At 63.8% G+C, this 26,548-nt stretch overlaps 18 protein-coding genes across 18 annotated transcripts; 7 read left to right on the top strand and 11 right to left on the bottom strand.

The window, feature by feature from the left end:
- Positions 1–260: 260 nt before the first annotated feature.
- OSTLU_15312 (predicted protein) lies at positions 261–4,340 on the bottom strand (the record flags this gene model as incomplete). Its single annotated transcript, XM_001417648.1, has 1 exon — positions 261–4,340. One exon carries the CDS (start codon positions 4,338–4,340, stop codon positions 261–263), a length of 4,080 nt encoding a protein of 1,359 aa, XP_001417685.1.
- Positions 4,341–5,236: 896 nt separating this feature from the next.
- On the top strand, positions 5,237–7,573 carry OSTLU_24508 (predicted protein). Its single transcript, XM_001417888.1, has one exon. It carries the CDS (start codon positions 5,242–5,244, stop codon positions 7,552–7,554), a length of 2,313 nt encoding a protein of 770 aa, XP_001417925.1. The 5' UTR covers positions 5,237–5,241; the 3' UTR covers positions 7,555–7,573.
- Positions 7,574–7,654: 81 nt separating this feature from the next.
- psaG (psaG, PSI-G, subunit V, photosystem I polypeptide) lies at positions 7,655–8,011 on the bottom strand (the record flags this gene model as incomplete). Its single annotated transcript, XM_001417647.1, has 1 exon — positions 7,655–8,011. One exon carries the CDS (start codon positions 8,009–8,011, stop codon positions 7,655–7,657), a length of 357 nt encoding a protein of 118 aa, XP_001417684.1.
- Positions 8,012–8,719: 708 nt separating this feature from the next.
- OSTLU_15310 (predicted protein) lies at positions 8,720–9,748 on the top strand (the record flags this gene model as incomplete). Its single annotated transcript, XM_001417887.1, has 1 exon — positions 8,720–9,748. The coding sequence occupies one exon, from the start codon at positions 8,720–8,722 to the stop codon at positions 9,746–9,748; it is 1,029 nt and encodes a 342-aa protein (XP_001417924.1).
- Positions 9,749–9,771: 23 nt separating this feature from the next.
- OSTLU_31547 (predicted protein) lies at positions 9,772–11,141 on the bottom strand. The gene has a single exon (XM_001417646.1). The coding sequence runs from the start codon at positions 11,113–11,115 to the stop codon at positions 9,796–9,798; it is 1,320 nt and encodes a 439-aa protein (XP_001417683.1). The 5' UTR covers positions 11,116–11,141; the 3' UTR covers positions 9,772–9,795.
- Positions 11,142–11,213: 72 nt separating this feature from the next.
- Positions 11,214–13,025, top strand: OSTLU_24507 (predicted protein). The gene is made up of 2 exons (XM_001417886.1): positions 11,214–11,283; positions 11,401–13,025. The coding sequence occupies exons 1-2, from the start codon at positions 11,227–11,229 to the stop codon at positions 13,009–13,011; spliced, it is 1,668 nt and encodes a 555-aa protein (XP_001417923.1). The 5' UTR covers positions 11,214–11,226; the 3' UTR covers positions 13,012–13,025.
- Positions 13,026–13,079: 54 nt separating this feature from the next.
- Positions 13,080–13,379, bottom strand: OSTLU_31545 (predicted protein; the record flags this gene model as incomplete). Its single annotated transcript, XM_001417645.1, has 1 exon — positions 13,080–13,379. One exon carries the CDS (start codon positions 13,377–13,379, stop codon positions 13,080–13,082), a length of 300 nt encoding a protein of 99 aa, XP_001417682.1.
- Positions 13,380–13,670: 291 nt separating this feature from the next.
- OSTLU_92707 (predicted protein) lies at positions 13,671–15,185 on the bottom strand (the record flags this gene model as incomplete). Its single annotated transcript, XM_001417644.1, has 1 exon — positions 13,671–15,185. One exon carries the CDS (start codon positions 15,183–15,185, stop codon positions 13,671–13,673), a length of 1,515 nt encoding a protein of 504 aa, XP_001417681.1.
- A 93-nt stretch (positions 15,186–15,278) lies between these two features.
- Positions 15,279–16,886, bottom strand: OSTLU_31543 (predicted protein; the record flags this gene model as incomplete). Its single annotated transcript, XM_001417643.1, has 1 exon — positions 15,279–16,886. The coding sequence occupies exon 1, from the start codon at positions 16,860–16,862 to the stop codon at positions 15,279–15,281; it is 1,584 nt and encodes a 527-aa protein (XP_001417680.1). The 5' UTR covers positions 16,863–16,886.
- A 94-nt stretch (positions 16,887–16,980) lies between these two features.
- OSTLU_31542 (predicted protein) lies at positions 16,981–17,799 on the bottom strand (the record flags this gene model as incomplete). Its single annotated transcript, XM_001417642.1, has 1 exon — positions 16,981–17,799. The coding sequence occupies one exon, from the start codon at positions 17,797–17,799 to the stop codon at positions 16,981–16,983; it is 819 nt and encodes a 272-aa protein (XP_001417679.1).
- A 100-nt stretch (positions 17,800–17,899) lies between these two features.
- On the bottom strand, positions 17,900–18,997 carry OSTLU_92705 (predicted protein; the record flags this gene model as incomplete). The annotated part of the gene is made up of 1 exon (XM_001417641.1): positions 17,900–18,997. A coding segment is annotated over one exon (1,098 nt), but the record flags the coding sequence as incomplete, so codon positions are not given.
- Positions 18,998–19,895: 898 nt separating this feature from the next.
- Positions 19,896–20,447, top strand: OSTLU_5133 (predicted protein; the record flags this gene model as incomplete). The annotated part of the gene is made up of 1 exon (XM_001417885.1): positions 19,896–20,447. A coding segment is annotated over one exon (552 nt), but the record flags the coding sequence as incomplete, so codon positions are not given.
- Positions 20,448–20,832: 385 nt separating this feature from the next.
- Positions 20,833–21,585, top strand: OSTLU_31539 (predicted protein; the record flags this gene model as incomplete). Its single annotated transcript, XM_001417884.1, has 1 exon — positions 20,833–21,585. One exon carries the CDS (start codon positions 20,833–20,835, stop codon positions 21,583–21,585), a length of 753 nt encoding a protein of 250 aa, XP_001417921.1.
- Positions 21,586–21,650: 65 nt separating this feature from the next.
- OSTLU_15305 (predicted protein) lies at positions 21,651–21,989 on the bottom strand (the record flags this gene model as incomplete). The annotated part of the gene is made up of 1 exon (XM_001417640.1): positions 21,651–21,989. One exon carries the CDS (start codon positions 21,987–21,989, stop codon positions 21,651–21,653), a length of 339 nt encoding a protein of 112 aa, XP_001417677.1.
- Positions 21,990–22,268: 279 nt separating this feature from the next.
- OSTLU_31537 (predicted protein) lies at positions 22,269–22,558 on the top strand (the record flags this gene model as incomplete). The annotated part of the gene is made up of 2 exons (XM_001417883.1): positions 22,269–22,313; positions 22,418–22,558. 2 exons carry the CDS (start codon positions 22,269–22,271, stop codon positions 22,556–22,558), a joined length of 186 nt encoding a protein of 61 aa, XP_001417920.1.
- Positions 22,559–23,151: 593 nt separating this feature from the next.
- On the bottom strand, positions 23,152–23,736 carry OSTLU_6256 (predicted protein; the record flags this gene model as incomplete). The annotated part of the gene is made up of 1 exon (XM_001417639.1): positions 23,152–23,736. A coding segment is annotated over one exon (585 nt), but the record flags the coding sequence as incomplete, so codon positions are not given.
- Positions 23,737–24,192: 456 nt separating this feature from the next.
- On the top strand, positions 24,193–25,131 carry OSTLU_3230 (predicted protein; the record flags this gene model as incomplete). Its single annotated transcript, XM_001417882.1, has 1 exon — positions 24,193–25,131. A coding segment is annotated over one exon (939 nt), but the record flags the coding sequence as incomplete, so codon positions are not given.
- Positions 25,132–26,172: 1,041 nt separating this feature from the next.
- On the bottom strand, positions 26,173–26,418 carry OSTLU_10510 (predicted protein; the record flags this gene model as incomplete). The annotated part of the gene is made up of 1 exon (XM_001417638.1): positions 26,173–26,418. A coding segment is annotated over one exon (246 nt), but the record flags the coding sequence as incomplete, so codon positions are not given.
- Between the last annotated feature and the right edge of the window lie 130 nt (positions 26,419–26,548).

Here is a 26,548-nt window from a genome sequence, read left to right as displayed (position 1 = left end):
GATCTGCGGAGGCGCCGGCGCGCGGCGGAGCGTTTTCCAGAGCGGTTTCGCGGCGAGGCGTAAACGTGACCGGAGACGTCGGTGTTACAGCGTAAAATGCGGCCGTGGGCGCGCTTATTGATGAAAGTAAATTTATCGCGGGCGCGGTGCGGCGCGGCGCGCGCGTCGCGCGAGCGGCGTCGACGATCGTCGACGCGGGACGTCGTCTCTGCGGCGTCGCGACGACGGCTCCGAGGATAAAGGAGCGCTTCGTCGGACGATTAAACGGTTGACTTGAGCTTGGTGACGTCGACGCCGGCGCTCATGGCGCTGTCGTCGCTGTCGTTGCCGGCGTCGCCCTTGGAGGCGGGCTTGAACTCGCCCGCGCGGAACGAGTTGACGACGGAGGCAAACAGGGCACCCGCGGCGAGCGCCACGGCGACGCCGGCGACGCCGGTTTTTTCACGCTCCGTGTACGTGTTCACGGCGTTGAAAACGTTCGCACTGAGGGTGACGAACGCAAATACGATCCCGATCGCGAGGGAAAATTGCACGTTGTGCAGTGTCTTTCTGTACGGTCGCACGCAGATCGTGGCGATGAACACGACGCCGATGAAGAGCTGGGCGAGCGAGAGTTGCGTCGCGCCGTTGAAGTCGCTCGTTGTGTCGAACGCACTGGCCTTCATGCGCAGCAGGCGTTCGTTCGCAAACACTGGAATCGCGGCGAGCATAAACTTCAAGAATAGCCCGGTGAGTTCCCAGAAAGGGACTTCTTCGCGAACGGTGTTGTAGAGGAATCCGAAGTTGGCCTGCACCGAGGGATCGTCGAGTCGTTTGCGATTGCGCACGAGAATGTACGTGATGACGAGCGGAATACCGATCGGATACACGATCAGCGCGACGTAGCCGGTGATGCGATAAACCATGTGCTCCGTGTTGGAGGCGTCGATGGAGTAGTCCCGTCTCAAGTACGTGCCCACATCGAGATGGCGCTGATTGTAGAGTTGCAACACCGTCTTCGCGACGCCCGAGTACGAAAGCACGACGAGCCAAGTGGCATTGCGACGGCACTTCGTTCTCACATCGCACGCCATTTCGCGTAAGCGATAGAAAGGCGCGCGACGTTCAATGACGCCCATGAGGACGTACACGAGTACACAGAATAACGTGACGGCGGGCGGCACGACGACTGCGGTGATGTACGTCGAGTAGTAGTTGGATTTGCTCGATGAGCACCCGGGCGTGAGGGACTCCATGTTGAAGTTCGTGATATCCAACACTTCAACCAATCGACCGATAGATTTAGGCCAAGAGATGTCGTACTCTTTGAGCAAGCCCACAATTTGCGCGACGAAGAGCAGAGCGGCGAAGATAACCGTGCCGACGGCTTGCTTGAGAGGCTTGCGGAAGATGTACACCAAAAACGCAATAAACGCCATGATTCCGAGCGTGGGCATCGCCAACGAGGCGTTGGAGCCGCACTTTGAGCATTTTCCACCCCAGTGCCGGTAACCTTCGGCGCAGAGCGCACACACTGGACCTTCGTATCCTTCGTCACACGCGTTCGCGCCGGTGACGTTGCCGGCGACGCACGATTCGCGAATCGGGCATGAGAATAGAACTTCGGCGGAATCGGAAGAACGCCACCAACCGGGCAGGGCATCGAGAGAAGTGCCACCTCGACAGTCGCCACCTTCAGGACACGCGCGGCACGCAATGCCGTCGAAGTTGAACGTCCGATCTTTGCAGACCGTGCATTCACGAGCGACGGAGACTCCGTCGGCGTGCTGCACGAAGAGCGGTTCAGAGCCTGGGGAACAGAGGCCGATACGAACAGGTAGCGAGAGCGGAGTGATGTCCGTGAGCGACATAGTGGTGTCACGCGTGCACGTAACTTTGGCGGTGTACTCCTCGTTCAGCTCACCGCGCAAGATGGATCCGCTGAATGTCGCAACGCCGGCGCTCGTTGCAGCAGACGTCGAGCCACTGATTTCGAGTTCATGCCGCGCGAGCGTAGAAGAGCTCGTCACGGGCGCAATCGTACACTCTGTCGGCGCGATCTCACTCGTCACGGGGTTCGAGTAGAAGTCCACGAGCTGAACGGAGTAATCGTCCGTGACTTTTCCAGATTGAATTCGCGAAGCGATCGCTCTGGCGGTCGTCAGCGCGAGAGCCTCGGTCGCGATGACACCGGTACTCGAGCCACTGGCGTGAGCGTAAGCGCATCCAGTACACGTAAACTCCGCGTTCGCACTCGACGAGCGAAGCCAGTACGAATCAGCCCCAGCTGTCGCGACGTTGCGATCGAGGGAGAGCTGACTCAGCATTCCGAGCGCGAGATTTGCGGCGAAATACATTGCCCCACCGCGAGTCGCCGAGTTCGTCTTTAACGACGTGCCAATCAGAGCAAACATAGGCAAGGTATTATCAGCACCGATGTACACGCCACCACCGCTGCCCGCGTTGTTGGATTCGATCACACCGGCAGTGACTTTGAGTTTGGCGCCAGCGTGCGCCACGGCGCCGCCGAACCGAGACACTGTGTTGTCGCTCGTGGTGCAAGAATCCATCGTCAGCGCGCCGAAGCTCGCGATGAACACCGCTCCACCATCTTTGTCCGCCGTGTTTTCACTGAGTGAGGCTTGCAGTAGCGTGTGGTTGCCCGCAGCCACAAACATTGCCCCACCGCGACCGGGTACGGTTGAACCGCAGCCGTTGGCTTCGTTGTTAGACAACGTCGATGATGTCACGGTGATTTGCGCTCCCCGCGGAGAGTTCACATCGGCAGAAGTCGATGCAGGAATGACGAAAATCGCTCCACCAGTTGGCGCAGTGTTTCTGCGAACGATCGTTGAACCTTCGATTGCGAGCTTCGTCGGCGCGTTCTCGGTGTTTGGTACGAGCGCAAAAGCGCCTCCACCGACGGCGTACAACGAACGGCAGCTCGAGCCACTCACAGCGGAGTTGGATTCAATCTCAGATGCGTCTTTAACTTGAACATCGCACGCACCTGCGAGATACATAGCGCCGCCGAGACCAGAAGCGACGTTGGATTTGACGCTGACGCCAGAGCCGACGATTTCGCCTCCGCCGTGAGCGCCGCCTTCGCACATGAATGCGGCACCGTTCGGAGCGGTGTTGTTCTCGAACTTACCACCCCTCACGGAAAGTAGCGAGCCGGTAGTGACGTGTGCGCCACCACCGCCGAGATTCGCGACGTTGTGCGAAACTTCGGTGCTCACCAACGCGAGGTCGGCGCGGTCCTCGACGCGAATCCCGGCGCCGTGCTTGGAAACGACGTTCGAAGACACGCGCGAGTTATACATCTTGGCCGAGCTTTGGGAGTACATGAAGACACCACCGCCGATTTCGGCTTCATTTTCTGTGAAATTGAATCCGTTGAATTCGGCGGACGCGGTGGTGTACACGATGACGCCCGCGCCCCAGAGAGTGGCGGTATTCTTTGACACGGTGCCGCCGTTGAACTTTGGTCTACCACCGGCAAAGACACCGATAGCAGCCCCGTACGACGCTTCGTTGCCCGTGGCGACAATATTTGAAAAGTTACCATGACAGCCACTACCGACAAAGAGGCCGGCGGCGAAGAAAGCCTTGTTGTCCTTGAGCGTTAATCCAACGGCGGTGACGTTTGAGTTCTCGTCGACGTTCAATCCGGCGCCCTTGCCACTATCCATCAGTTCGTTTCCGATGAAGCTCACGTTTTGCAACGAAGCGTGCGAAGACGTCTGAAAGTACGCGCCGGCTCCACGGACGTTGTTGCCGCTTCGATCGTTCCCACCGATGTTGCCGATGAATCGAGAATGTCGAATCGTCGGCGTGGAGTTGATCGCGTGCAAGCCGCCGCCCATGGTTTGCGATTTGCATTCGACGACGTCGACACTGTCAATCGTCACCGAATCGGCGTTCGTAATTTTAAATCCACCACCCGTGGTGGCGAGGCCTTTCTTTACCGTGAGACCAGAGATTTCGATGGCGTCTGACCCGGAGATTTCGAAACCTCGAGAGTTTTCGCCGCAATCCAAAACGGTGCGAGACGCCCCGAGCGCTGAGGTGACCGTGACATCGCCCGTAGACCCGAGCGTGGATCCGCACGAAGATGTGTGTGTGCCAGGGAGTACCAAGATCGATCGCGGCGTCGACGGCGAGGATGTCGTCGCGGCGAGCGCCGATCCAACGGAATCGCACGGCGTCGCGAAGGAGCCGCAACTCGACGACGAAGAACTCGTCGACGCGTCGTTTGAGACGAGGATCGAATCGCGCGCGTCGATCACGGGAATCGCCGTCGGTGACGAAGACGCACCCGCTTCCGTCAGCGTCGCAGACTTGATGCGGTACACCATGGTGTTCGGAGCGGACACCCCTGAGAAGACTTTGCTCGTCCCGGCGGACGCCGCGACGGTGGTTCGCGTCGGCGTAGCGCACGTCGCGAGATTCGCCGAATCGCACGCATCGATCGCGTACGCCACGACATCGCTCGACGTGCTCGCGGACCACGCGAGCGTGATCTCGTTCGCACCGGTGCGAAGGGCGTACACATCCGTGGGCGCGGCGGGACCCGCCGGCGGCGCCGGCGTCGCGGGCGGAGATCCCGACGACGAAGAAGAAGAACCACCCTGGTTCGCCAGCGCCGCCACGCAGATCGCGTCACCGCTCGCCGTCGTTCTTGTCACCGAACACGCGCTCGCGAACGAAACAGCCCCGGCGCTTTGCGTGGCGTCGAGCGCGGTGGCCACGCCGTCGCAAAAGCACCCCTTCGCGTTCCACTCCGTAATCGCCGCGCAGCACGCCGATCCCCCACCGCTCGCGCACGGCGCCAGATCGCTCGCGTTCGTCGTGCAGTGCGTCCCGGGATCCTCCGCGCGCGCCGCGATCGCGTTCGCGCACGCCCACGCCAGCACCGCGACGATCGCGCGACGCCTCGCCCGCGCCATCGTCACCGACGCCTCGCCGCGCGCGGCTTTCACCGAACCGTCCGAATTCGAGTCCCCGACGTCGCGCCGCGCGTCGTCTCGCGCCGCGCGCGCGTTCGCCGCGCGCGTCCGTCGCGCGCGCGTCGATCGATCGCGTCGTCGCGCGCGCGCGTGTGACGCCGCGCGCGCGGCGCGCGGCGGGCGATGATCGCGTTCGGAAGACGAAGAGACGTTTTTGCATGGTGCGCAAACCAAGACGGCGTTTCGTATCGACCTCGAAGTTCGCGCGCGGCGTAACACCATCGGCGAGCGGACGGCAGACGACGCGGCGATGGGCGTCGGCGACGGCGCGCGGTCGGCGGCGATCGCCGGCGGCGACGAGTCGCTCGCGCTGCTCGCGCGCGCGCGCGATGACGCGCCGGACGTCGAGCGCGGCGACGCGACGACGCGTCAACACCCCGAGCGACGACGCGGCTGGCTGCGCGCGACGACGACGTGGGCGACGCATCCGATCGTCGTGGCGACGATGCTGACGCTGGGCGTGTGTGGGATGGTGGCCAGGGAGGAGATGCTGGCGAAACAGAGCGACGCGGGGGCGTTCGTGCGCGTGGCGCACGAGATTTGGCTCGGGAGCGAGGTGCCGGGGGTGAAGCGAATGATTTTCGAGCGCAACCGAAGGGTGTTGGAGGCGGCTGGGTGGGAGATGCGGCTGTGGACGGAGGGAGACATTAATGAGAGGAACTTTCCGATTACGCTGGCGACGCTCGAGCGCGGGCGGGCGTTTCATCAACTCACGGGATCGAACGTGTATTCGATGTTGGTGGATTTGATGAAGTACGAGGTGTTGTTTCGTCACGGCGGATTGTACTTGGACACGAACGTGGAGTTGTTCAAGGACATCACGCCGTTGTTTCATAAGACGTTGCGGGCGAACAAGGAGGTGTTCATGGTGGCCGACCCCGGGGACTCGAGGTTCTTTAGCGCTGGGATATTCGGCGCGCTCACGCCCGGAGCGAGCGTGTTTCGAAGTTTGTTCAACGACACCTCCTCGGACGGATACCTGCAAAACATAGATTTCGGCAAGCGGTGCATCGCGAACGCGATCACGGGTCCTGTGTGGTTGTCGCACATCATTCGTGCGAACGATTTGAGAGACACGATACTGAGGCTCGATCGCGACGTCGCGTACCCGCTCGGATGCGGCGAAAATGAGTTCGATACGTGCGTCAAGCAAGTCACGCACGAAGACGCCAAGAACGATCCTGGCATGCGGTGGATGATGAATAACGGCAAGGCGGTGGATGGGAGCGATTTAGATGGTACGAAATCGTCGTTCACTAAGTACGTGACGCAGACGTGGCGGCGTGTGACATCTGGCAACGATGATTGGAATCCGTTGTCGCTCTCAAACGCGCTCGTGGAGGAGGCGGACGGGACGTTTTGGAAAACGACTCTTCCGTGCACGTCGATCGCCAGCGCGTACCCGCAATCGTACGCTATCGACCACTTTTCGTTTCACGGCGCGAGTTGGCAGGATGGGTGCACGAATCAAGAGCGACAAGCCATGGTGGTGGAATGGCTCGAGAAGAACATCCCGGCAGATGAAGATCTCGTGCACAAGTGGGCGCTGTCTTTCGTTCGCGTGCTCTCGTCCGAGGCTACGAGCTCGCTCGTCACGCGCGTGCGATTGCACGAAACCGAGGGCGTGTATAAAAAAGCCCGTCTCGTGCTCGCTTCGTCGCCTTTGCGCGGCGGCGCGTCACTTCTCGGTGAAGCGCTTGCGACGTCTTCCAATCATCCGACGTCGTCCACGTTGTGGGAGCGAGACGGCCAGGTGCGAACGGATTCGTTTTTTGCGAATTACATCACCCTTGGCGATTGGTGGTCGGTGGACGAACTCCCCGACAAAGACGACGAAACGTCTTGGCGTTCAAAGCTCCGAAAGTACTTGCAAGACATCGGCGTCAAGGATGCCACGATTGACGCCTCGCTGACGTATCCGGGTGAGTTCGTCAACGAAGTATTGAGCCGAGCGTGGGAGGCTGGCGTGGACAAGGTGTACGTATCCATCATCGGCGCGCACATCCATTCAACGCCCGAGACGAGCAAACATTCGGAAGATGTTCTCAGCGCCATCTTGGACGCCGCTACGGAAGACCCCGTGCTGTTGTGCTTGAGTCGCGAAAACAAGCTCGACATGTACGCGTCGTCGATGCGTGCGGTGAACGGCGACGCGCCGTTCCAGCAGATTCGAGAGGCTGCCGAGCCTTTCGACGCGGAAAACATCACCGCGCGCGATCCGAACGTCACGTCCGCGAACGTGCGGGTGAAGTTTATCGAGAAAACGTTCAGAAATCTCATTCGAGAGGACAAGCGATGGTACGAGGCGACGGCGAGCGTCTTGCGAGCGCACCAGCGCGAGTGCGTGAACTTGACCTACGAGACCGATCTCGCAAACGTCGACGCGTTGACGCGCACGATTTCAAAACTTCACGACGATTTCGATCTCGATTTGAACGCCGACGCGTTGCGTTTGCTCAAGCTCGAGCGCGTCAACGCCTTTGTCTCGGCGTCGGATTTCGAAAACGCCGGCGAGTTGAGCGCGCACGCGCGGCAGTTTCTTCGCCCCCCGCCTCACACGTAGCTCACATAGAAAGTAGCATTCTTAGCGTAGCGCGATTGAATTATTGACTTATGTTCGGTCTTTCATACGATCACAAACCCACTAGAGGCGGCGGCGACGCTCACAACATCGTTTGCGCCGACTGGGACGCGAGCGCGAGAAATCCGACGGCGTGCCCGATGGACCCCCACGCGAGCAGGTCCACGATCGTGAACCCAGCCGGATCGTTCGTCGACACGATGAAGGACGCCTCCTCCGCGCGCGAGTCGCCCGCCGCGAAGTGCGTCTGTCCGTTTTGCGTCGGCGCGCCCACGCGTTCGACTTGCGCGCGTTGGTACGGCAAAAACACGAATCGTCCCAACGCCAGGCAAATCGCGTTCGCCGACGAGATCACGACGTTCACGTCATCGAACGCGCGCGCCGCGACGCGCGCGCCGCGCTTCGCCGTGCGCGTTTGCTTCGCCACGCGGCTATTCATTCGTCACCATCGCGTCTCGTCAGTCCTCTCGTCCGTTCGCGCGCGCGATCGCTCGCCTCGCCGCGCCTCGCGCGACGATTCCCTCGTCCTCGCGTCCTCGGTCTCCGGTCGCGCGTCCTCGGTCTCCGGTCGCGCGCGCGGTCGCGCCGCGCCGCGATTCGCGTCGCGCTTCGCGCGCACCTGCGCAGCGTGGCGGTCGTGCGAGTCGGTGCGGTCGTGCGCGCGAGCATCGTCGTCGTCGGGGTGTGCGGGCGTATCTTCGCGCGATCGACGGATCCGATCTCGTCGACGAGTCGCGACTCGAGCGCGAGTCCCTCGGGGCTTAAATACGGCGCGCGATGGGACGGGACGCGCGCGCGCGATCGCACGCGTGTGCGGTGTGTTACGGGTTTTCGTAACGCCGCGCGCGCAACACCATCGCGACGGCGTCGTCGCGCGCGCGAGACGACGGCGCGGGCGAGGATGCCGCGGTCGTCGCGCGACGAGCGCGAGGCGCTCCTTCGCGGCGAACGCGCGTCGGCGCGCGACGCGCGGACGGCGCGCGCGTCGTCGGGCGCGGGATCGAGCGCGAGCGACGACGACGACGAGGCGACGCGCGGACGCGCGCGGCGAACGCGCGAGGACGCGCGCGCGCGCGAGGACGCGCGCGAGGACGAAGACGTCGAGCGGGGACGCGGCGGGGACGCGGCGCGCGCGCGCGGGCGCGAGATGGGGCGGTGGCGAGGACGCGTCGGCGCGGCGGCGGCGGCGGCGTGCGTCGGCGCGCTGGCGCTCGCGCGACGGGGGTGGGACGGAGGGTTCGGGATCGGGGCGGAGTCGCCGCCGGCGCCGCCGATGCCGCCGCCGATGCCGCCGCCGACGCCGCCGATGCCGCCGCCGACGCCGCCGCCGCCGCATCCGCATCATCCGCCGCGGCCGCCGCCGCCGCCGAAGGTGGATTGCGACGCGTCGCACGGCGATCGAGCGATCGGGCTGTATCAGCAGTACAACAAGCACTGCACCGACGACGAGGGAGTGCCGTCGAACTGCGTCGGGTCGCACGGGTGCCAGTTTTGTCATCTCGCCGGCTCGGAAGCGTCGAAAGAGGGGTCGGGCACGGCGAAGTGTAGCTCGTGGGTGTGCGACAAGTACGAAGTCTCTGGGTGCGAAGGCGTGGAGACGAGATCGAAGGAGAAGAAGTACGATCTCGGTGATTGCTCGACGGATGTCGGCAATCGTAACGCCGGGCGTCACGCCTTTCGCGATTGGGAGTGCGCGAACCACGAGGGCGTGCCGAGCGCGTGTCAGAAGCCGGGCGAGACGCCGTGTAGAATGTGCATGTTGAAAAGCGTGGACGATCCCATGGACGGTTGGCCGTACTGCCCTCCGGCCGTGTGCGACGATTTGAACATACACGCCACAGAGTGTCCCGGGGTCGATTACGTCGCAAAAATCGGTCACAGTCATCACCATTCCAAGCACTCGAAACACTCCAAACATAGCCATCGCGACGAAGAAGAAGAAGAAGAAGAAGAAGAAGAAGAAGAAGAAGAAGAAGAGAAGAGCACGAAACTCTCTTCAAAGCACTCTTCGTCGAAGAAGCATCACTCGTCGAGCCACTCGTCCAAAGATGACGACGTCGAGGACGACGCCGATGTATCCGAACACCTGTCAAAGAAGAAGCACGGCTCGTCGACGCGGTCGGCGACAGACGAGTTGGACGAAGAGTTTCAGAAGCTTAAAACCTCGTCGGATTAATAATACTTCTACGAACAAGATAGTCATTACAAAACCCACCAATCGAACTAAGACGTCGAGCGCGCGACGCGCGCGTGCGAACGAACGAGCCACGCAAAGTTCTTGCTAAAGTCCTGCGCGCTGAGCTCGTGCATGGCGTACGCGACGTTTAATAACTCGCGCGTATCGCTCTGGTCGGCGAGCAAGCTATCCCACTCCGGTGCGTGTCGTTTGATCATGATGATATGATCGTCGTCGAACAAACGCGGATCCTCCGTGAGCAAGCCCTGGGCGTCGATCAAGTTAAAGGAGCGAAGAGAAGCGACCATCGCCGCGCTCTCCTCTTCAGAGACTCGTCCAAAACTTTGTTCGTAGAAATATGCGTCGTCGATCGCTCTCGGCTCTAGACGAGATTCAATTATGCGAACGCCGGCGTTGCGGAAGTCTGCGATCGACGCTGCGATGAACTCGGCGGTGCGCGCGTCGCGCGGCATGTGCGAGAACACCGTCGGCGGGTAATCCGCCAAAACTTCGCCGACGACGCCCGACGCCGTCGGTCCCGGAGCGATTTGAATAATTAAACCCGCCGCCTTCGGCGTCAGTTGCATTTGCGGCATCGCTCCCACAAACGAACCACCGCTCGACGCACCAAACGCAAACAATGGCAAGTCACTCAGCGCGGTGTCGTTGTAAAAGACGTCCAACACCGCCTGCACGCGCGGCGCGTCGATGTCCTTGCTCCAACACGTCCCCAACGACGAAATCGCCAACACGACGTATCCTCGATTCAGCGCCGTGCGTGTAATCGCCATTTCTTGCGCAAGTCCTCGACACTGCGAGCACTTCGTGTTCGTCGCGAAGAAGTCCTTCGCGCTATGATGACAACCGTGCAGCGCCAACAGCGCGCCCTTCGGCTTCGTCGCCTCAAACTCCCCCGCCGCGTTCTCCGCCGCCGGTCCTTCCCAAATCGCCTCGATCTTATCGTCCCCTATCAATCTTCGCTCCGCGTTCCATCCCTTGGCGACGTACGCCACGCTGCGATCGCCCACGCGCAACTCCGGCTCCACCGCCTCGTCCTCGCGCAGCGTCGCCGTCGCCGTCGTCCTCGTCCTCGTCGTCGTTCCCACCACCACCGCGCTCGCCCGCGCGCCCCTCGACGCGGCGTCCAGTCGCGCGCTCACCACCGCGATCGCGCACAGGCTCGCCAGCGCCAGCGTCGCGCTCCGCGCGCTCGCCAGCGCGCCTCCGCGCGCGAGCTCCGCCTTTGGTTTTGGTGTTGGCCCTCGCCCGCGCGCGCGCGCGCCGTCCCTCGCGCTCGCGCGCGCGTCGTCGTCCGTCGCGCCGAACGCTCGACGCGCGGCGCGTATCGGCGCCGACTCGCGCTCCATGCCCGCGGCGCGCGCGTCGCCGTGTGCGTCCGCGCGCGTCGATCGAATCGAATCGAATCGAATCGAATCGACGCGCGACTTCGGTCGACACCTCGACGCGCGACGGACGCGATGGACGCGCGCGACGCGCCGAGGCGCGGCGACGACGAAGAGGTCGCGATGGACGAGGTGCGCGCGCGCGCGACGCCGCGACGACGGCGGTGGACGAACGAACGATGCGAAACGCGGCGACGTCGCGATCGAGACGCGCGCGAACGAGACTGACGACGACGCGCGCTCGAACAGGGAAAGGACGCGAGAGGTAAGAGCGCGCCGACGACGTCGCGGACGACGACGATGGCGCGCGCGATCGCGCGGCGGGCGCTGCGGTCGGGGGTGCGATTCGATTGGGCGCGCGACCCGGCGCTCTTCGTGGCGGCGAGCGTGGCGGCGATATTCCTCGTCGCGTTGGTCGTCGCGGCGGTGACGACGGACGTCGGCGCGGGCGATCGAGGAGGGAGTAAATCGCACATCGTCGGTCGACACGGGCGCGTGTCGATGCGGACGAAGACGCCGGAACGATCGTCGGCGACGGCGCCGCCGAGAGACGCCACGCGACGATGGGCCGCGCTAGGAGTGCCGGATCAGTGCTTGAAGAATGATTTCACGCCCACGGCGGTGATTCCTGGGTTAGAGTTGCACGAATTGGACGGTGAACGGGCGTTTTACCTGACCAAAGAGGCGAAGACGACGGAAAAGGTGCGCACGGCGAGCGAGTTGGAGGAGGAAGAGTCGGTGAAGGAGGAACTGAAGGAGGCGAAGACGGAGATGAAGGAGGCGGAAAAGACGCTGGAGAGCGAGATTGTGACAGAGGAGGAGGAGTTGAAGATCATTTCGGGACGTGATCCGTTGCCGAACGTCATCGGTAGGCGTAAATTATTGGGCGACGCGGACGACGAGGGAGAAGACGGCGCGCAAGACGTCGAGGTGGAGGTGCCTACGTCGACGCTTATCCACAAAGACGGCAAGCTCGTGCGGAGGTATAGATTCCAAAACCCGCTAATGTTGAGCGGAATGACGAAAGACATGGATTGGAGGAAAGAAACCACGGAGCGGCAATTAATATTTCACGCCGCGAACATCACGGGCTACGACGCTCGCTGCCAATTCAAAACGATGCAATGCGCCGACATGGCGACAGACTTACTCGCACGAGCGCTCAAGGCCGATGCGGCTGCCGTGGTGAATCCACAAGCGAGCGCGGAGACGTTAAAGCGTCTGTCAACGGTGTTGATTAAATACTCCAACGATCCGCGTACCAAGTTTAACGCCACCGACCTTCCGTCGCTTGGCGGCGCGCCGCAAGGCATGGGCACCTGCGCGTGGACGACCGAGGCGGAGTATAATCCCGAAACTGGCGAACGATACAACGGAGCTGTCAGTCGATTCGCCACCGCTATCGACGCGCACGACACGGCTGTGTACTGCAACGTCTTGACGGAACGCAAGTATTGCAAATTCACCATGATTCGCGACGGCCCGGAAGACGTGATAACGGTGGAGTTGGACGAGCAAGCCTACGAATCTGCGCGCAAGGTCGGCCGCATCATCCACGACTCGCTCTCCGCGGACCTCGAGCTAGGCTCGAACGTCGTCGGTTGGGGCTATCGCGGCGACCCATCACCGGCGTTCGTCGCCCTGCTCATGCTCCTTCGATCCAACCGCTGCGCGCGCGTCGACGTTTACGGCCAACCGGGCGTCCCGATCGATTGGTACCACAACGCTCGCGGTTACGCTCACATGGTCGCCGTCCCGGGCACGTCCAAGGCTGACTCCCAGCTCTCCCGCGTCTTGTTACAGGAAAAGTTCTTTTACAGAACGTTGATGCACTACGGAAAAATGTGCTTTTTCAAATGATCGCCGCGTCGAAATATTCTTTCTTGTTGTTGTAATAACTTACACGGTACGCGCGTACCTAGTCAAGCCTACTTCGCCTTTTCATTCTTGCTGTCGATCCCCGCCGCTTTCGCGTAGTGCTCGGTCACGGATTCGAGGTTACATCCGTACTGCGCGTAGCACGCCTCGAGCTTCGCGCCCTCCAGTCCCTCGCACTCCTTGATCGCGTCCTTGATGTCGTCGTAATCGCAGAATCCATCGGCGCCGCCGCCACCCGTGGTGAACTTTTCCGCGAGCTCTTCCGACGCCTTCGTCGGTCGGTCGTCCTTGCTCGCGCGCGTCGTCAGCGCGAACCCACCGCGACGGTTATCTCGTGCTGACTCACGCATCGCGCGCGCGCGCTTTCGCGGCGCGTCGACGCGCGCGCGCGCGAATTGGAGCGTCGTGGACGCCGTCGTGAACATATCGAGCGCGCGCGAGGGCGCGGAGCGTGCGAGCGCGGGCGTGCGAGCGCGTCGAACGTCGCGGAATGCGTTGGATCGTGAATTCTGTCACCTCGACGGGACGGGACGGGACGGGACGAACGCGACGCATTTGGGTCTACAATGAATACGCGGTAATGCGAGCGATTCGGGCGGTGGTCGCGTTCGGAAATCGAGTGATTATCGTCGATGCGGTTGTCACGTCTTCGCGCGCTTGGCGCACGTGGTTTTCGCCGCCTCGCACGCGACGCACCGCGCGCGTTTCCCGGCTGGAAAGTGCCCGGGCGCGTGCGTCTCGAGGACGGTGCGCAAATCGATCACGTCTCTGTGCGCGCAGTCCCAGTACACGTATGCATCATCGCTTTGCTTGACGAGCCAAGCTACCTCGATCGGGCACTTCGCGTTCGACGGTCGCACTTTCGTCACCTCGGCGTGCCACGTCTCGCCTTTCGCGCCTCGGACGTACAATTCCATCCCGACGGCGAAGTCCGACGTGACCAACGGATCGTTTCGTTTTCGTTTGGGTTTCGCCGGTTTATTAGCCTGCGCTTTCGTCGTCTTCGGCTGCGCTTTCGTCGTCTTCGGCTGCGCTTTCGTCGTCTTCGGCTGCGCTTTCGTCGTCTTCGGCTGCACCTTTTTCGCGTTCTGCGTCTTCTTCAATCGACTGGCAACGCCATCGTGCCAAGCCTTCTTTCGCTCGTCGCTCCAATGGTCGTGAGTGGCGAGGAAATCATTTTTGCGATCGGTGTCCCACTTGTCGATGATCACGGACTTGACGGCTTTGTTCACGGCTTTTTCTATTTTGTCCTGCAACTTTTTGGTCTCCACGTCGAGCCGCTTCACAACTTTTGCGAACGCCTTTCCGTACGCGTCGAGCTCGAGCGCTCTGTCCTCAATGACGAGTTCTCTGAGAAGCGACTCGCGCTTGGCGTTCTTTCCTACGCGCAGCCCCGCCGCCTTATACATAGCCTTGATTTCGTCGAAAGAGAGCTCTTTCGGATCTAAAAGCCTCGCCATGGGCACGCCCGGGTGCGCGCTCTTCTGCTCGTGCTGGTGCCGCACGTACTCCATATTGGCGTCCAACGCTAGGCTCTTCGCCGCCACGTGGTCGGCGCCTTCAAATTCGCGGACGATGAGGAACAGGTAACGCTTACCGTACTCCTCCAGAAGCGACGCCACGTCGTCGCGAGAAAGCTTGGCGTGCGTCGTGACGTATTCGTCTTCGTCGCCTTCGTCTTCTAAAGTCTCGATCAAATCGTCGTCCACGAGTCCCTTCGCCTTGTGCTTCCAATACATTTCGTCGAAATCATCCCACGGCACCGCTTCGTGCGAAATCCGTCCCGGAACGTACCGCCACGGTCCGTACGCCGCGCGTTCGTCCTCGTCGACGCCGAGCGCTCGACACAATTCGTGCCATCCCGCCTCCACCACCGCCGTGAACAGCCCGTGTTCCTCCAGCGCGTCGTACGTCGTCAGCCCGGTCCACGCGCCGTCGTCGCACTCGGCGAGGAACGCTCGCTCGCGCGCGCGCGCGTCCGCCACCGTCCAATCCTCGCCGAGCGCGAAGACGCGCGCGAGCGTGCGGTTGCGCCGCGCGGCGTCGCTCGCGCCGACGCGATCGCGCGCGGGCGCGCGAGGCGACCCGACGGTGAACTGCGGACGGCGGACCTTACCGCCGGGCGCGCGCCTCGACGTCATCTTCGCGCGCGCCATGCTCGCGTCAGGAATCGCGCCGCGATGTGCGCCCAGCGCACTTTACCAACTGTCGTCGGGACGGGACGGGGCGGGACGCGCGCTCGGGCGCGATTAAAAACGCGCGAGACGATCTAACACGGACGGTCGAACGGCGTTGGCGGCGATGGCGGCGTTCGTGGCCCTGACGTCGAGGCGATCGCGCGCGGCGCCGTCGAAGACGGCGCGATGGCGCTCGGCCAGGGCGTCGGCGCACGAAGCGCTCGAGGAAAAGCCGAGCGCCGAGGCGACGAATTCCACGGGAACGGTGGGAGCGTACGCGCGGAGAACGGCGCGAACGGCGTCCGTGCGAACGGATGGAGCGATGATGTCCATGAGGTACGCGCCCATGCGCGGAACGGTGTTGTACAGGGCGAAGAAACGGTGGAAGTTGGACGACGCGAGCGCTCGGCAGACGCGGACGGCGTGCTCCAGGAAGGGGTGCGTTCGCAGCCGCGGCGGGATGTCGCGAAGCTCGCGCAGAAGCGCGGCACTTCGCTCGCCCTTCGAGCCCGCGCCCGCGGCGTAGATTAATCTGTACGCCGCGAACTCGGCGATATCGTCCGTACCTTCCGGGAAACGATCCGTGTCTTCGTCGCGTTCGCTCGACGATCGCTTCTTCCCGCTCGACTTTTTGGACGCAGACTTTTTCCCCTTTTTCGACGGCGACGGGTGATCGACGCCGAACGTGCGCTCGAGTAGTTCCGCGTGAAGCACCTTCAGCACGGCTTGGCACTGATTATACTCCGCTAAATCTCCGCACTCGAGCGCGATGCGCGCGTGCGTCTGGTACGTCTGCAACACCAAATCCCCGTCGCGAATGTGCTGCACCGTCAAATCCTGCCGGATCGATTTCAACTGATCCTTGGCGTAACCCTCGTAATCTTTATGCGCGACCCATTTACTCTTTACCAACTCGAGCGCGCGCTCTAACACGTGCGGCGGTCGCACCGTGGCCATCGACGGAGCCTCCGTCAGGCGTAAATACGTCTTCTCCAGCGCCGTGTTCGTCCCCACCGCCGCGGCGTCGCGCATCTTCATCTCCTGCATCGTCGGCGTCCCGCGCCCCTTCGCGTTCGCCACGTCGCTCGCGAACTGTATCGCCTCCCGCGCGAATCGCTGCGCGCGATCCATGCGCGCCGCGCGTTCGGTCGACGACGGAACCGTCCCGCTCGCCGTCTCGCTCGTCGTCGTCTTGCGCTTCTTCGTCCTCGGCGTCTCGGCGTCCTCTCGCGACGCCGTCCAGTCGCCGAACCGCGCGCCCGCGCGCGCCATCGCCGACGTTCCCGTCGCGTTCGAGTCCTCATCGCGTCGTCGCGCGTCGTCGTCCTCGCGTCCCGCGTTCGGCGTCGCCGTCCCGTTCGCCGCCGCATTCGCCGCGCGCGCGCATCTCTTTTGCAACTCCGCCGCGAGCTCGATCTTCGTCTCTTCGTCCTCGGCGGACAGCAGCGCTTTGGCGATGCGCGCCAGCGCGCGCCGCTCGTCCTTGGGCATCGATCGCAGCGCGTCGACGTCGATCTCGACGTTCGCGTCGTCGTTCGCGGGGTGCGGCGGTGGCGGTGGCGGTGGCGGCGCGCGGTGCGGCAACGGCGGCGGCGGCGGCGGCGCGCGCGCGCGCGCGCGCGCGTTCGCGCGGTCGCGACCGAAGCGCGGGTCCATGGCGCGCGTCGCGCCGAGGCGCGGTGTGGCGCCGCGGGCGAATTCGCGCGCGACGCGAGCGCCGAGGCGACGACGACGACGACGATTCCATCACACCTCATCGCCGGAAGGGCTAAATCTAAGGCCGCGCCGCGCGGCTGTTCTCTAATATTCGCACCATTTCCGCGAACGCGTCGCGCACGGCTGGGGACTCGCGCTCGTCGTCGGCGGCGAGACGCTCGGCGAGGAGGGCGTCCAAATCGCCGTCGTCGTCGACGTCTAATAATTCCGGCATCGTCGCGCGCACGTCGAAACCGTTCGCGCGGCAGTTGCGCGCGCACTCTTCGAGCGTCGTCGACGCGCTCCAGCGGACGCCCGCGAGCGCGCGCTCGAGGGCGTCGCAATTAGCGCGCGTGGCGCGCGCGGCGACGCAGTAAAAGCCGCCGTCTCGCGACGGGCCGAACGCGACGCGCGGCGCGTCCGCGCTCGACGCGCCCTCCACGAGAGCCAGCGCCTCGAGCGCGTGCGCTCTCGAAAACTCCGGAACGTCCGTTCCCGCGACGCAGACCGCGCGTCCGATCGAGGAATCGCTCGATCGAGCGTCGCCGTCGACTTCGCGGCGAAACGCCTCGACGATGCGCGCGCCTAAATCATCCACCTGCGTCTGCGCCTCCACCTCGATCGCCGCCGCGTCGCGCGCGTTTCGCGCGCACGCTCGCCAGCGCCCACCGGTCGCGAACAGCGCTTCGCACGCGGCGACGTCGTCGCTGGACGCGCACGAAAATTTCAACTGTAACCCACCGGTGTCCCGGTCGTCGCGTTCGCGAGACGTTCTGAGCAAGACGACGCGCACGATGGCGTCGTAGATCGCCGCGGCGGCTTCGTCGGAGTTCAACGCGCGGGCGAGGCGGGATTTACAGCGACCAGGGGTGGGATGGCGACCGAAGAGGATGAGCATGGCGACGACGGCGCGCGCGAGCACCGAAGTGAGGACTCGCGAAGACGACGGGCGCTCGGAGACAAACAATGCGTATGATACAGATGACGACGATGCGCCGCTAAAGTTTTGAACGCGCCGATTTCGTCGCGAGTATGTCTTCGGCGCAGGCGAGACCGCTCGCGACGGCGGCGCGAAAGCCGCCGAATCTATCGTGCTCGACGCAATAGTCGCCGACGGCGTACACGGTGGTGACGCGACCGGTCGGCGACGTCGACGTGGCGCGAAGAAATTTGGACTTTTCGGCGCCCGCGGCGACGGCCGCCGGGAACGCGGCGCCCCAGCGATGGGCGCGCGCGTACGTAATCTCCAGCGGAGCGCCGTCGACGTCGACGTCGGCGTTCGCCTCGGCTTCGCGAAGAATTCGCAACAACGACTCGCTCATCTCGTTCGCGACCGCGTCCATCCACGCGTCGTGCTCGCGAGTTCCGGGACGCGTGTCGAGATTCACTTTCGCGCGCGCGTACGCGTCGGTGGAGTGCGCGACCCAACAGTTGGCGTCGCGCCGCCGCGACGGTTTCGACGACTCGTTCGAGATCCAACTCAACGCGTCGTCGTTCTCAATCTCAGCCCCCACGAATTCGATCGCCGGCGCGCGATTCAAAGTCACCATCAACACCAACGACGGCACCGACGGCACCTCCCGCATCGCTCGCGCGAGCTCTTCCACGCCCAACGCGTCCGCGACGTTCGCCGCGTTCTTATCCGCCAGCACCACCACGTCGAACCCCGACATCGACCGCGTCTCGCCTCCCTCGTCCGGCGCCGCGCTTCGATACTTCACCACCACGCCCGCGCCGTCGACGTCGCTCGCGTCGAACCCGACGACGCGCGCGCTCGCGCGCAAATCCACCTTTTCGAGCAGCGCCTTCGCGACGGCGCCGAACGACGGCGTCGCCGTCCGTCGCGCGCCCAGCCTTTTCTTCACCGCGCGTCCGCCGCGCAGCGCCACCACCGCGCCTTCCCATCTTACGAACGCGCCCTCGCGCGCTCTGTCTCGCATCCACGCGTCCGCTGCGTCGTCGTCGTCGTCGTCGCGTTCCCGTTCGCGTTCGCGTTCGACGTCGACGAAGCGCGCGCCGTGCTCCCACGCCCCTCTTCGTCCCTCTCGCGTCGACGCCCGCCCTCCCGGCGCGCGTCCGCCGTCGAACAGCGTCACCTCGCGCGTCGCCGCGAGCGCGCGCGCGCACGCGACGCCCGCCGCGCCGCCGCCGACCACGACGACGCGTCCTCGGCCGTCGTCCTCGCGCGACGCGCGACGCGCGCGAGCGGCGCGAGCATGGAGGCGCGACGACGCGCGCGCGATGGAGTGACGACGCGCGGCACAGCGCGACGACGATGGACGCGCTCAAGAACTGGACCGCGGGGTACGAGCGCGTGGGCGAGACGCACCAGGTGCGAGCGACGACGGCGCGGCGGCGCGGCGGCGCGACGCGACGCGACGCGACGCGAATCGATGGATGCGTAACACCATCCACGCCGACGAGGATCGCGACGCGGATGGCGACGCGATGCGCGAAGAGAGGCGAGACGCGCGACGGGGAGGCGATGGAGACTGACGCGCGGCCGATGGGGCGAACGGGACGAAGCAGCGAGGAGATGGGGCGACGCAGGGTCGTGGGATCGATTTGAGTTCGCTGAAGGATGGATTGACGTCGACGGCGCGAAGCGTCGCGGATAAAGCGGGCGCGATGTTCGGAGGGAAAAGCGGCGAGAAGAAGGAGGCGGAAGCGCATAATATGCCGCCGACGCCGGAGTGGGACGCACAGCGCGGGGAGGGGTCGAGGGGACCCGCGGGAGAGAAGGCGGCGTCGTACGAACGCGCGGGCGGCGGCGGCGGCGCGGCGAATTTCGGTGACGGTGGACCGGGGGGGATGAATAATAGGAACGCGACGAGTTATTCGTGGGATAATCCACCGCCTAAGCCCAGGAACGCGGACTCCGAGGACGAGGCGGACGCGCCGAAGGAGAAGACGGCGGAGGAAATGTTTGGGATGGATAAAGAACCGTCGAAAAAGATGTTGAAGAAGAAGGCGGCGCGGGCGAAAGAGGCGGGCGCGCTGCACGCGGCGGTGGCGAGCGGGGATGTGGTCGACGCGCGCGAACTCCTCGAGCTCGGTGCGAACGTGAACGAGCCGAAGTCGGAGGAAGATTCGACGACGCCGTTGCTCGTCGCCGCCGCCAAGGGCAACGTCGAGATGGTGAAGCTCTTGATCAAGAGCGGTGCAAACTTGGACGCGCAGGACGACTGCGATAACAACGCGTTACACGTCGCGTGTTCTAAAGGACACGTCAACGTGGTGAGTCGCTTGATCAAGGCTGGGTGCGACGTCGAGACGCGCGCGGGCAACGGCGCCACGGCGCTGCATCTCGCCGCGAGAAAAGGCCACGACGACGTCGTCGAACTCTTGCTCGATAGTGACATGCAGATCGAATCGCTCGATGGAAAAGGTGCGACGCCACTTCACGCCGCGTGCAGCGGTGGGTACGAAGACGTCGTCGGTTTGCTCCTCAAGCGAGGCGCGAACACCGCCGCCGTCGACGCCAAGGGGAAGACGCCGCGCCAAATCGCCAATAAAAAGGGGCACGACGACTGCGCCAAGCTCATCAAGCGCGCGATCAAGGAAGAAGAGGCAAACAAAGAAGCCGCCAGGCAATTAGCCGACGAGCGCGCGAAGCGCGCCGCGCTGAAGGAGGAGGCCGAAGCGAAAGCCGCGTTGGAGGCGCACGGCTTGCACGATCTCGAGCCGCCGCCGATCGAAGCCGCGCCGACCGCCGACGCACCCGCCGACGCACCGATCGAACCGACCGAAGCCGTCGCGGACGCGACGAACGAGGACGAAGAAGCGAAAGAAGCGTCCGCGTGATCGCCGTCGCGCTATCCGCCAGCCTCGCTGTTGTTGTTGTATTAACCACCGCGATCGCCTCGTGGAACGCGAACCGTCTCGAGCGCGCCGACGCACACAATGACGCTCGTCACTCGACCCGAACGTCATGCCGCCGCGCGTCGATGCGTCGACGCCATGCCCATCCGCGACACATCCGGCGCCACGCCCATCCGACGACGACGCGCCCGCCGATGCCGTGTGCCGAGTGTGTCTCTGCGACGTCGAGGAGTTGCCAGAGTCAAGGCTGGTGAAACTCGAGTGCGCGTGCGTCGGCGTCTACGTCCACGAAACGTGCGCGGAGAAGTGGTTGCGAACGAAGGGATCGAACGTGTGCGAAGTGTGCAGGGAGTCGACGCAGTTTGACGTGCCGGAGAGCTTCGTGGGACGACTTCTCAGGAGAGCCGGCGTCGCGTCGGAACGAGATCGAGGCGACGACGCGCGCGAATACGGACCCGCGGTCGGGGACGTGATTTGGATCTTCTTGACCACGTTTTGCTCGGTGTGGGTGTGCTTGCGGTTGTTGCTCGGTATTCCCATCGGACCAGCGCTGGCGATGTCGTATTGCTTCGGTTTGGGAATTCTCATGGGCGTCGGGTTCTTCATCATTCCTTTGCGAAGGGCGAGCGTGCCGAGAAGCGACAGTCGTGCATTTCTTTGGCTCTACGCGCTGAGCATGTTCATAACGCATCAAATTGCCTTCGGTTTAGCGCTGCGGCCGATTCCGACGCAAGAGCGACGAATCAAGCACGCATTCTCGTTGACGTTCGCGATTTCGATTGCGGCGTTTTCGTATCCTCAAATCGTCATGCTCGGCGGTTGCCTCTGGCGAGCGCTCGCTCGCGGCGACGCGGCGCACTAGCGACTCGTGAAACCATCAAATCGCAATATGTTACATCCTTCGCGTCTACTCTCGTCTACTCTCGTCTACTCTCGTCGCTCTTCCTCGTCCTCCTTCGCGAACGCCGGCGTCCCCGCCATCGCGCCCCGCGACGCCTCGTACATCATGTAATTCGACAGCCCCCGCACCGCGTTCTCTCGCAGCGCCACGATTTTTTCCGGATCGCGCTCGTCCCTGTGCGTCCTCCACGGCGCTCGCACCGTCGCGCGCAGCGCGTCCCTGGAGTGTCCCTGCTTGTGCGCCAAGAAATCCGCCAACCGCATGCAATCGCGGTACAGCTTCAGCGGGTTCTCGAGCAGGAACCCCATGGGATTCGTCGCCGCGTCGTGCTTGGCGCGCGCGAGGCGCCGCAGCGCGCGCGACATGGCGCGCCGGCGAATGCCGATTCGGCATTGCGCGACGCGAGGTCACGAGCGACATGTGCGTGCGCGCGACGACGCGACGACGCGACGACGCGACGCGCGGGCGAGAATCGCGCGACGCGCGCGCGATCGCGGACGCGGACGCGGCGTCGCGGACGCGGGACGGGGACGGCGCGGAAACGCCGAGAGGCGATCGCCGCCGCCGGAATTTCGAGCGGCGACGGGACGCGAACGCGAGCGACTGACGCGCGTCGAACGCGCGCGAACGAACGCAGGTACTTGATGTATTACATGAACGAGAAGGGCGAGCGGGTGTACACGCTCAAGGTGCGCGAGCGCGGGCGACGACGCGCGAGGCGAATTCGCGACGCGCGCGCGAGGCGACGCAACCCTACGGACGCGCGACTGACGCGCCGGATTTCGCGACGCAGAAAACCGCCCCGGATGGAACGCCGACGCAATCGGCGCACCCGGCGAGATTTTCGCCGGATGATAAGTTTTCGAAGCAACGAGTCGCGCTGAAGAAGCGGTTTTCACTTTTGCCGACGCAACAACCGGAGGTTGATTTCTAGACGCGCTCGACTCGAGCGCGTTCCTCTCGTGTACACACTCTTCTTAGATTATGAATCGCCGTCGTACTAGACGATGGTGACGATGTAAAATGATTTGAACGACGGATGTCGCTGTTATTATAAGTTATTGCATGCTAGAATGTACAAGATTGGCTACGATGCGTGTCCTCGGTCGTCACTTTGACTATCGCGGCGACGCGCTAGCAACATTTGCAACACTTCTGCTTCTCGTCCACGACATCCGGTGCGAGCGCATCGGGTTGTTCGCTCGCCAGTCCGAACGAGTCTTTTGTCGTCGCGTATCGTTCGAGTTCCCTTTCGGTCATGGACGACGGCGGAAGTTCGGATGCGGCGTCGAAGAAGACGTCGTACAGGTTCTGCGTGCTACTCTCGCGACGGAGCGATCCAGGGGCGGCCCCACCCGTGGGTTCCTCGCCCTTTAGCTGCGATTTGATCCATTCTTGCGTGGCACCGTGCGCGGGTTGCAACCCGGCGGCCGCCTCGGCTTCGCCGATTTCTTTCGTCCGGCAGCACAGCATCTCCTTGCGCAGCAGCGTCGCCGGCCCGAGCCTATCTAAGAGTTTTTCGTACATTTTCGACCCACTGCCGTAAATGTGCACCTTAGCCACCGTTTTAGCGTCTAAAAACTGCTTAACCACCGCCCAAACGAAGGAGAAAATCTTCGGGGCGTTGACGATGTACGCGGCGTACAATCCTTCGGGATAATTGTCCTGCGCCACCGCGCTCGCCTTCTTCACGAACGCCCTGATCTCGCTCGTGAACCCACTCATGGTGAGCCCTTTCAAATCCCAAACGTTAATCACCTGCGTGATCGGCTCCCCCGCCCGTCGCGACGCCTCCGGATACACCACGCTCGCCTGCCACTCGAGCGTCTGCACCTGACTCTTCAAAAACTCATCCGCCGTCATGTGCTCCAATATCGTCGGCCACGGAATCACCGCCGTGTGCTCGACGTAGATCGGATGTCCAGTCTTCCCGAACCCGGCGTAATACGCCGGTATCCTCTCCACGTGTTTCAATTTATCGTCGTCGATCGGTTCCGACAGGCACGCGTCCACGCGTTCCCTCGCCCGCCACGCCAGCGTGTTCCTCAGCATCTCGTACGACTTCTCCGCGCTCTTCCTCGCCCGCACGAACTTCAACAGCGCGCGCTCTTCCCCACCGCACTCCGCGCGCGTCATCGTGCGCGGCAGCGCCGATCCATCGCGCGCCAACCACGCGCGCATCTGCGCCATCGACTCGCGCTCCTTCGCCGTCGGGTGCGCGTACGCCGGCGCCGCGCGCGCCGCGCGCGCGTCCGCGTGCGCGCGATCGCGGAAGCTCGGCATCGCGACGCCGCGTTCGTCGTATCGCACGCGCGCCTCGATCGCGTGTGGGCGCGCGCGCGACTGCCGTTCGCGAACGCTCGCGTCGCTCGATCGTCTCGGACGTCTCGGACGTCTCGGACGCGGAGATTCCGATCGCGAATCTCGCCATCGCGCCGCGCGATCGCGGCCGGACGCGCGCGCGCGTCTCTCGATCGTCTCGGACGCGCGTCTCGCTGTATCGCTCGACGCGCTCGGGACGTCGAGCGCTCGACGCGCGCCATGGCGTCGCCGGACGCGCGCGACGCGCTTCGCGCGCTCCAGCGCGCGGACGGCAACGCGCAGTGCGCGGACTGCGAGACGAAGAACCCGCAGTGGGCGAGCGTGTCGCACGGCGCGTTCGTGTGCTTGGAGTGCTCGGGCGTGCACAGATCGCTGGGCGTGCACGTGAGCTTCGTGCGATCGGCGTCGATGGATTCGTGGAGCGCGGCGCAGCTGGCGAAGATGCGGGCGGGCGGGAACGACGCGTTGAACGCGTTCTTGGAGCGACACGGCGTGCCGAGACGGACGGCGATAAAGGAAAAGTATAATTCCGACGCGGCGCGGGTGTTCAGGGAGAAGGTCGCGGCGGAGGCGAACGGGGAGGCGTGGACGGCGCCGACGCGGGTCGAGCGAGGCGCGCGGCGAGAAGACGCGGAGACGCGTCGAGACGCGGAGGGCCGAGGACGAGGGCACGGAGGCGATGGGGGGGGGTGGAATGATGGTGGGATAGACGACGGGCGAGGGCGCGGACGCGCGGGCGCGAGACCGGGAGAGGAGTACACGGCGTCGGAGTACGCGGCGAGCGCGGCGCAAAAGGACGCGTTCTTCGCGCGGCAGCAAGCGTTGAACGCGAATAAGCCCGAGGGGTTGCATCCGAGTCAGGGCGGGAAGTACGTCGGGTTTGGATCGGGCGGTGGCGGCGCGCCGCGGCAGGAGGACGAGTTCGAGGCCATCATCGGGCAGGTGAGCAACGTGACGTCCAAGCTCGGGCAGTTTACGATGAGCGCGGCGAACCGCGCGGCGCAGGCGACGTCGTCCATCGTGAGCAACATCTCTGACGGAGACTACGATCAGCTTCAGCATCGCGCGTCGCAAACCGCGACCGTGGCGGCGAATAAGGCGTCGGAACTCGCGAAGCAAGGTTGGGGTTTTTTCAAAGCCGTCTCCGGGCAAGCGATGAAGTCGATCGAAACCTTGACGAGCGATATCCCCACCACGGGATTCGACGATGGATTTCCTCGCGGCGGTAACAGCGCCGACCCGCAATACGCACAACGGAAAAACGACGGTTGGGGCGCGGGCTGGGACGACGCAGAGCGGCGCGATCGCGATCCCGTCGCCGCGCAGCGAGACGACTTCTTCGCCCGTAAGCAAGCCGAAAACTCGCATCGTCCGTCAAACTTACCCCCATCGCAAGGCGGTAAGTACGCTGGATTCGGCAGCTCGTCGAGTTTTCAGAGCGCGCAGAGCCAGCCGCGGCCGCAGCCGCAGCGCGCGAACCAAAATGCGAGCCGTTCGTCGAGTCGAACGCAGTCCGCGAGCGCACTCGACGAGTGGGGCGTGAGCGACTCGGAAGAGGAAAAGTCCGCGAAAGAACCGGATGAAGACTGGGGCGATGACGATTGGGGGAAATGATTTTTTATCTAGTGAGTGTGAACGTTGTAATGATTCTAACAAACTTGCTAAACAAACACAGACTAGTTACGCCGCGCCCGGAAATCCATCCGCCTCCGGTACTTCGGGCGCGGATTCGGCTTTACGCTTCACGCCTCCCGCACCCCATCCGCGCAATTTCGCCGCCGGTGCCGCGGGCGCAGACACGCCCGGCGGTAAACCCGGCGGCGCTCCCGGCGGAGCGACGGGCGGACGCGCCCCCGTCGGCGCCCTCGACGGCGCGCTTGGCCTGCCCGGCGGCGCGCTAGGTCTCGCCGGCGGCTCCGTCCTCTGCGCCGGTGCCTGCATCGTAGGCGGTGGGGGCACCGACACCCGTCCAGCATCGTGTCCAGTATGCTCTATCGTCGTAGGCGGCAGCGCCAACCTTTCTTCCAGCTTTTTCGCATCCTTCGGCGGCGGTCCCGGCGGCAACGGCGGCGGCTTAAACGTCGAGTCCGCCTCCGGCCTCGGCGCCAACGCCTGCGACATCATCTTCTCCCGTTCGCGCTGTTTAAACGACTTCGCCCCGTGCAGGTGTCCCGGTTGTCCAATCAGCGCCTGTTCTTCCACCGGCGGCGGCGGTCCCGGCAATTTCACGTGTCTAAACCTGCACAGCGACCCGTGAATGCAGAACCCGAGCTTGTACATGTTGCAATCCTTCATGTCCTCCAACGAGTGCTTGTACGGACAATCCGGTTCCTTGCACTCGCCGTACTTTGCGAAAAACCGACACGTGGGCATGCGGGACTTGTCGAACTGGTGCAGGAACCCGCACGCGTTGCCCTTCATGCACAAGTTTCGCAGCCAGTGCCTGCACACGGTTTGACGGTAGTTTTTACGCCCGCGCTCGTTGAGCTCGGGCGGCGGGGCCTGGGGTTGGGTGTCGTTGACATCGAGCTTGTCCTCGAAGTCGAAATCGACGTCGAGGTCGTCCATCGCGGACGATGGGCGCGCGCGCGAATGGAGATCT

This window comes from Ostreococcus lucimarinus, chromosome 5 (genome assembly GCF_000092065.1).
Source record: "Ostreococcus lucimarinus CCE9901 chromosome 5, complete sequence".
In the NCBI taxonomy this organism is placed as follows: domain Eukaryota; kingdom Viridiplantae; phylum Chlorophyta; class Mamiellophyceae; order Mamiellales; family Bathycoccaceae; genus Ostreococcus; species Ostreococcus sp. 'lucimarinus'.
Note: the sequence above shows the minus strand (reverse complement) of the source record. Positions and strands in the feature narration are given on the sequence as shown.

Excerpts from the sequence above, each read along its gene's own strand:
- OSTLU_24508 (XM_001417888.1), top strand. The coding sequence starts at position 5,242 with ATGGGCGTCGGCGACGGCGCGCGGTCGGCGGCGATCGCCGGCGGCGAC.
- OSTLU_31547 (XM_001417646.1), bottom strand. The coding sequence starts at position 11,115 with ATGGAGCGCGAGTCGGCGCCGATACGCGCCGCGCGTCGAGCGTTCGGC.
- OSTLU_24507 (XM_001417886.1), top strand. The coding sequence starts at position 11,227 with ATGGACGCGCGCGACGCGCCGAGGCGCGGCGACGACGAAGAGGTCGCG. Across the intron at positions 11,284-11,400 it reads AAGAGGTCGCGATGGACGAG|GGAAAGGACGCGAGAGGTAA; the intron begins GTGCGCGCGCGC and ends GCGCTCGAACAG.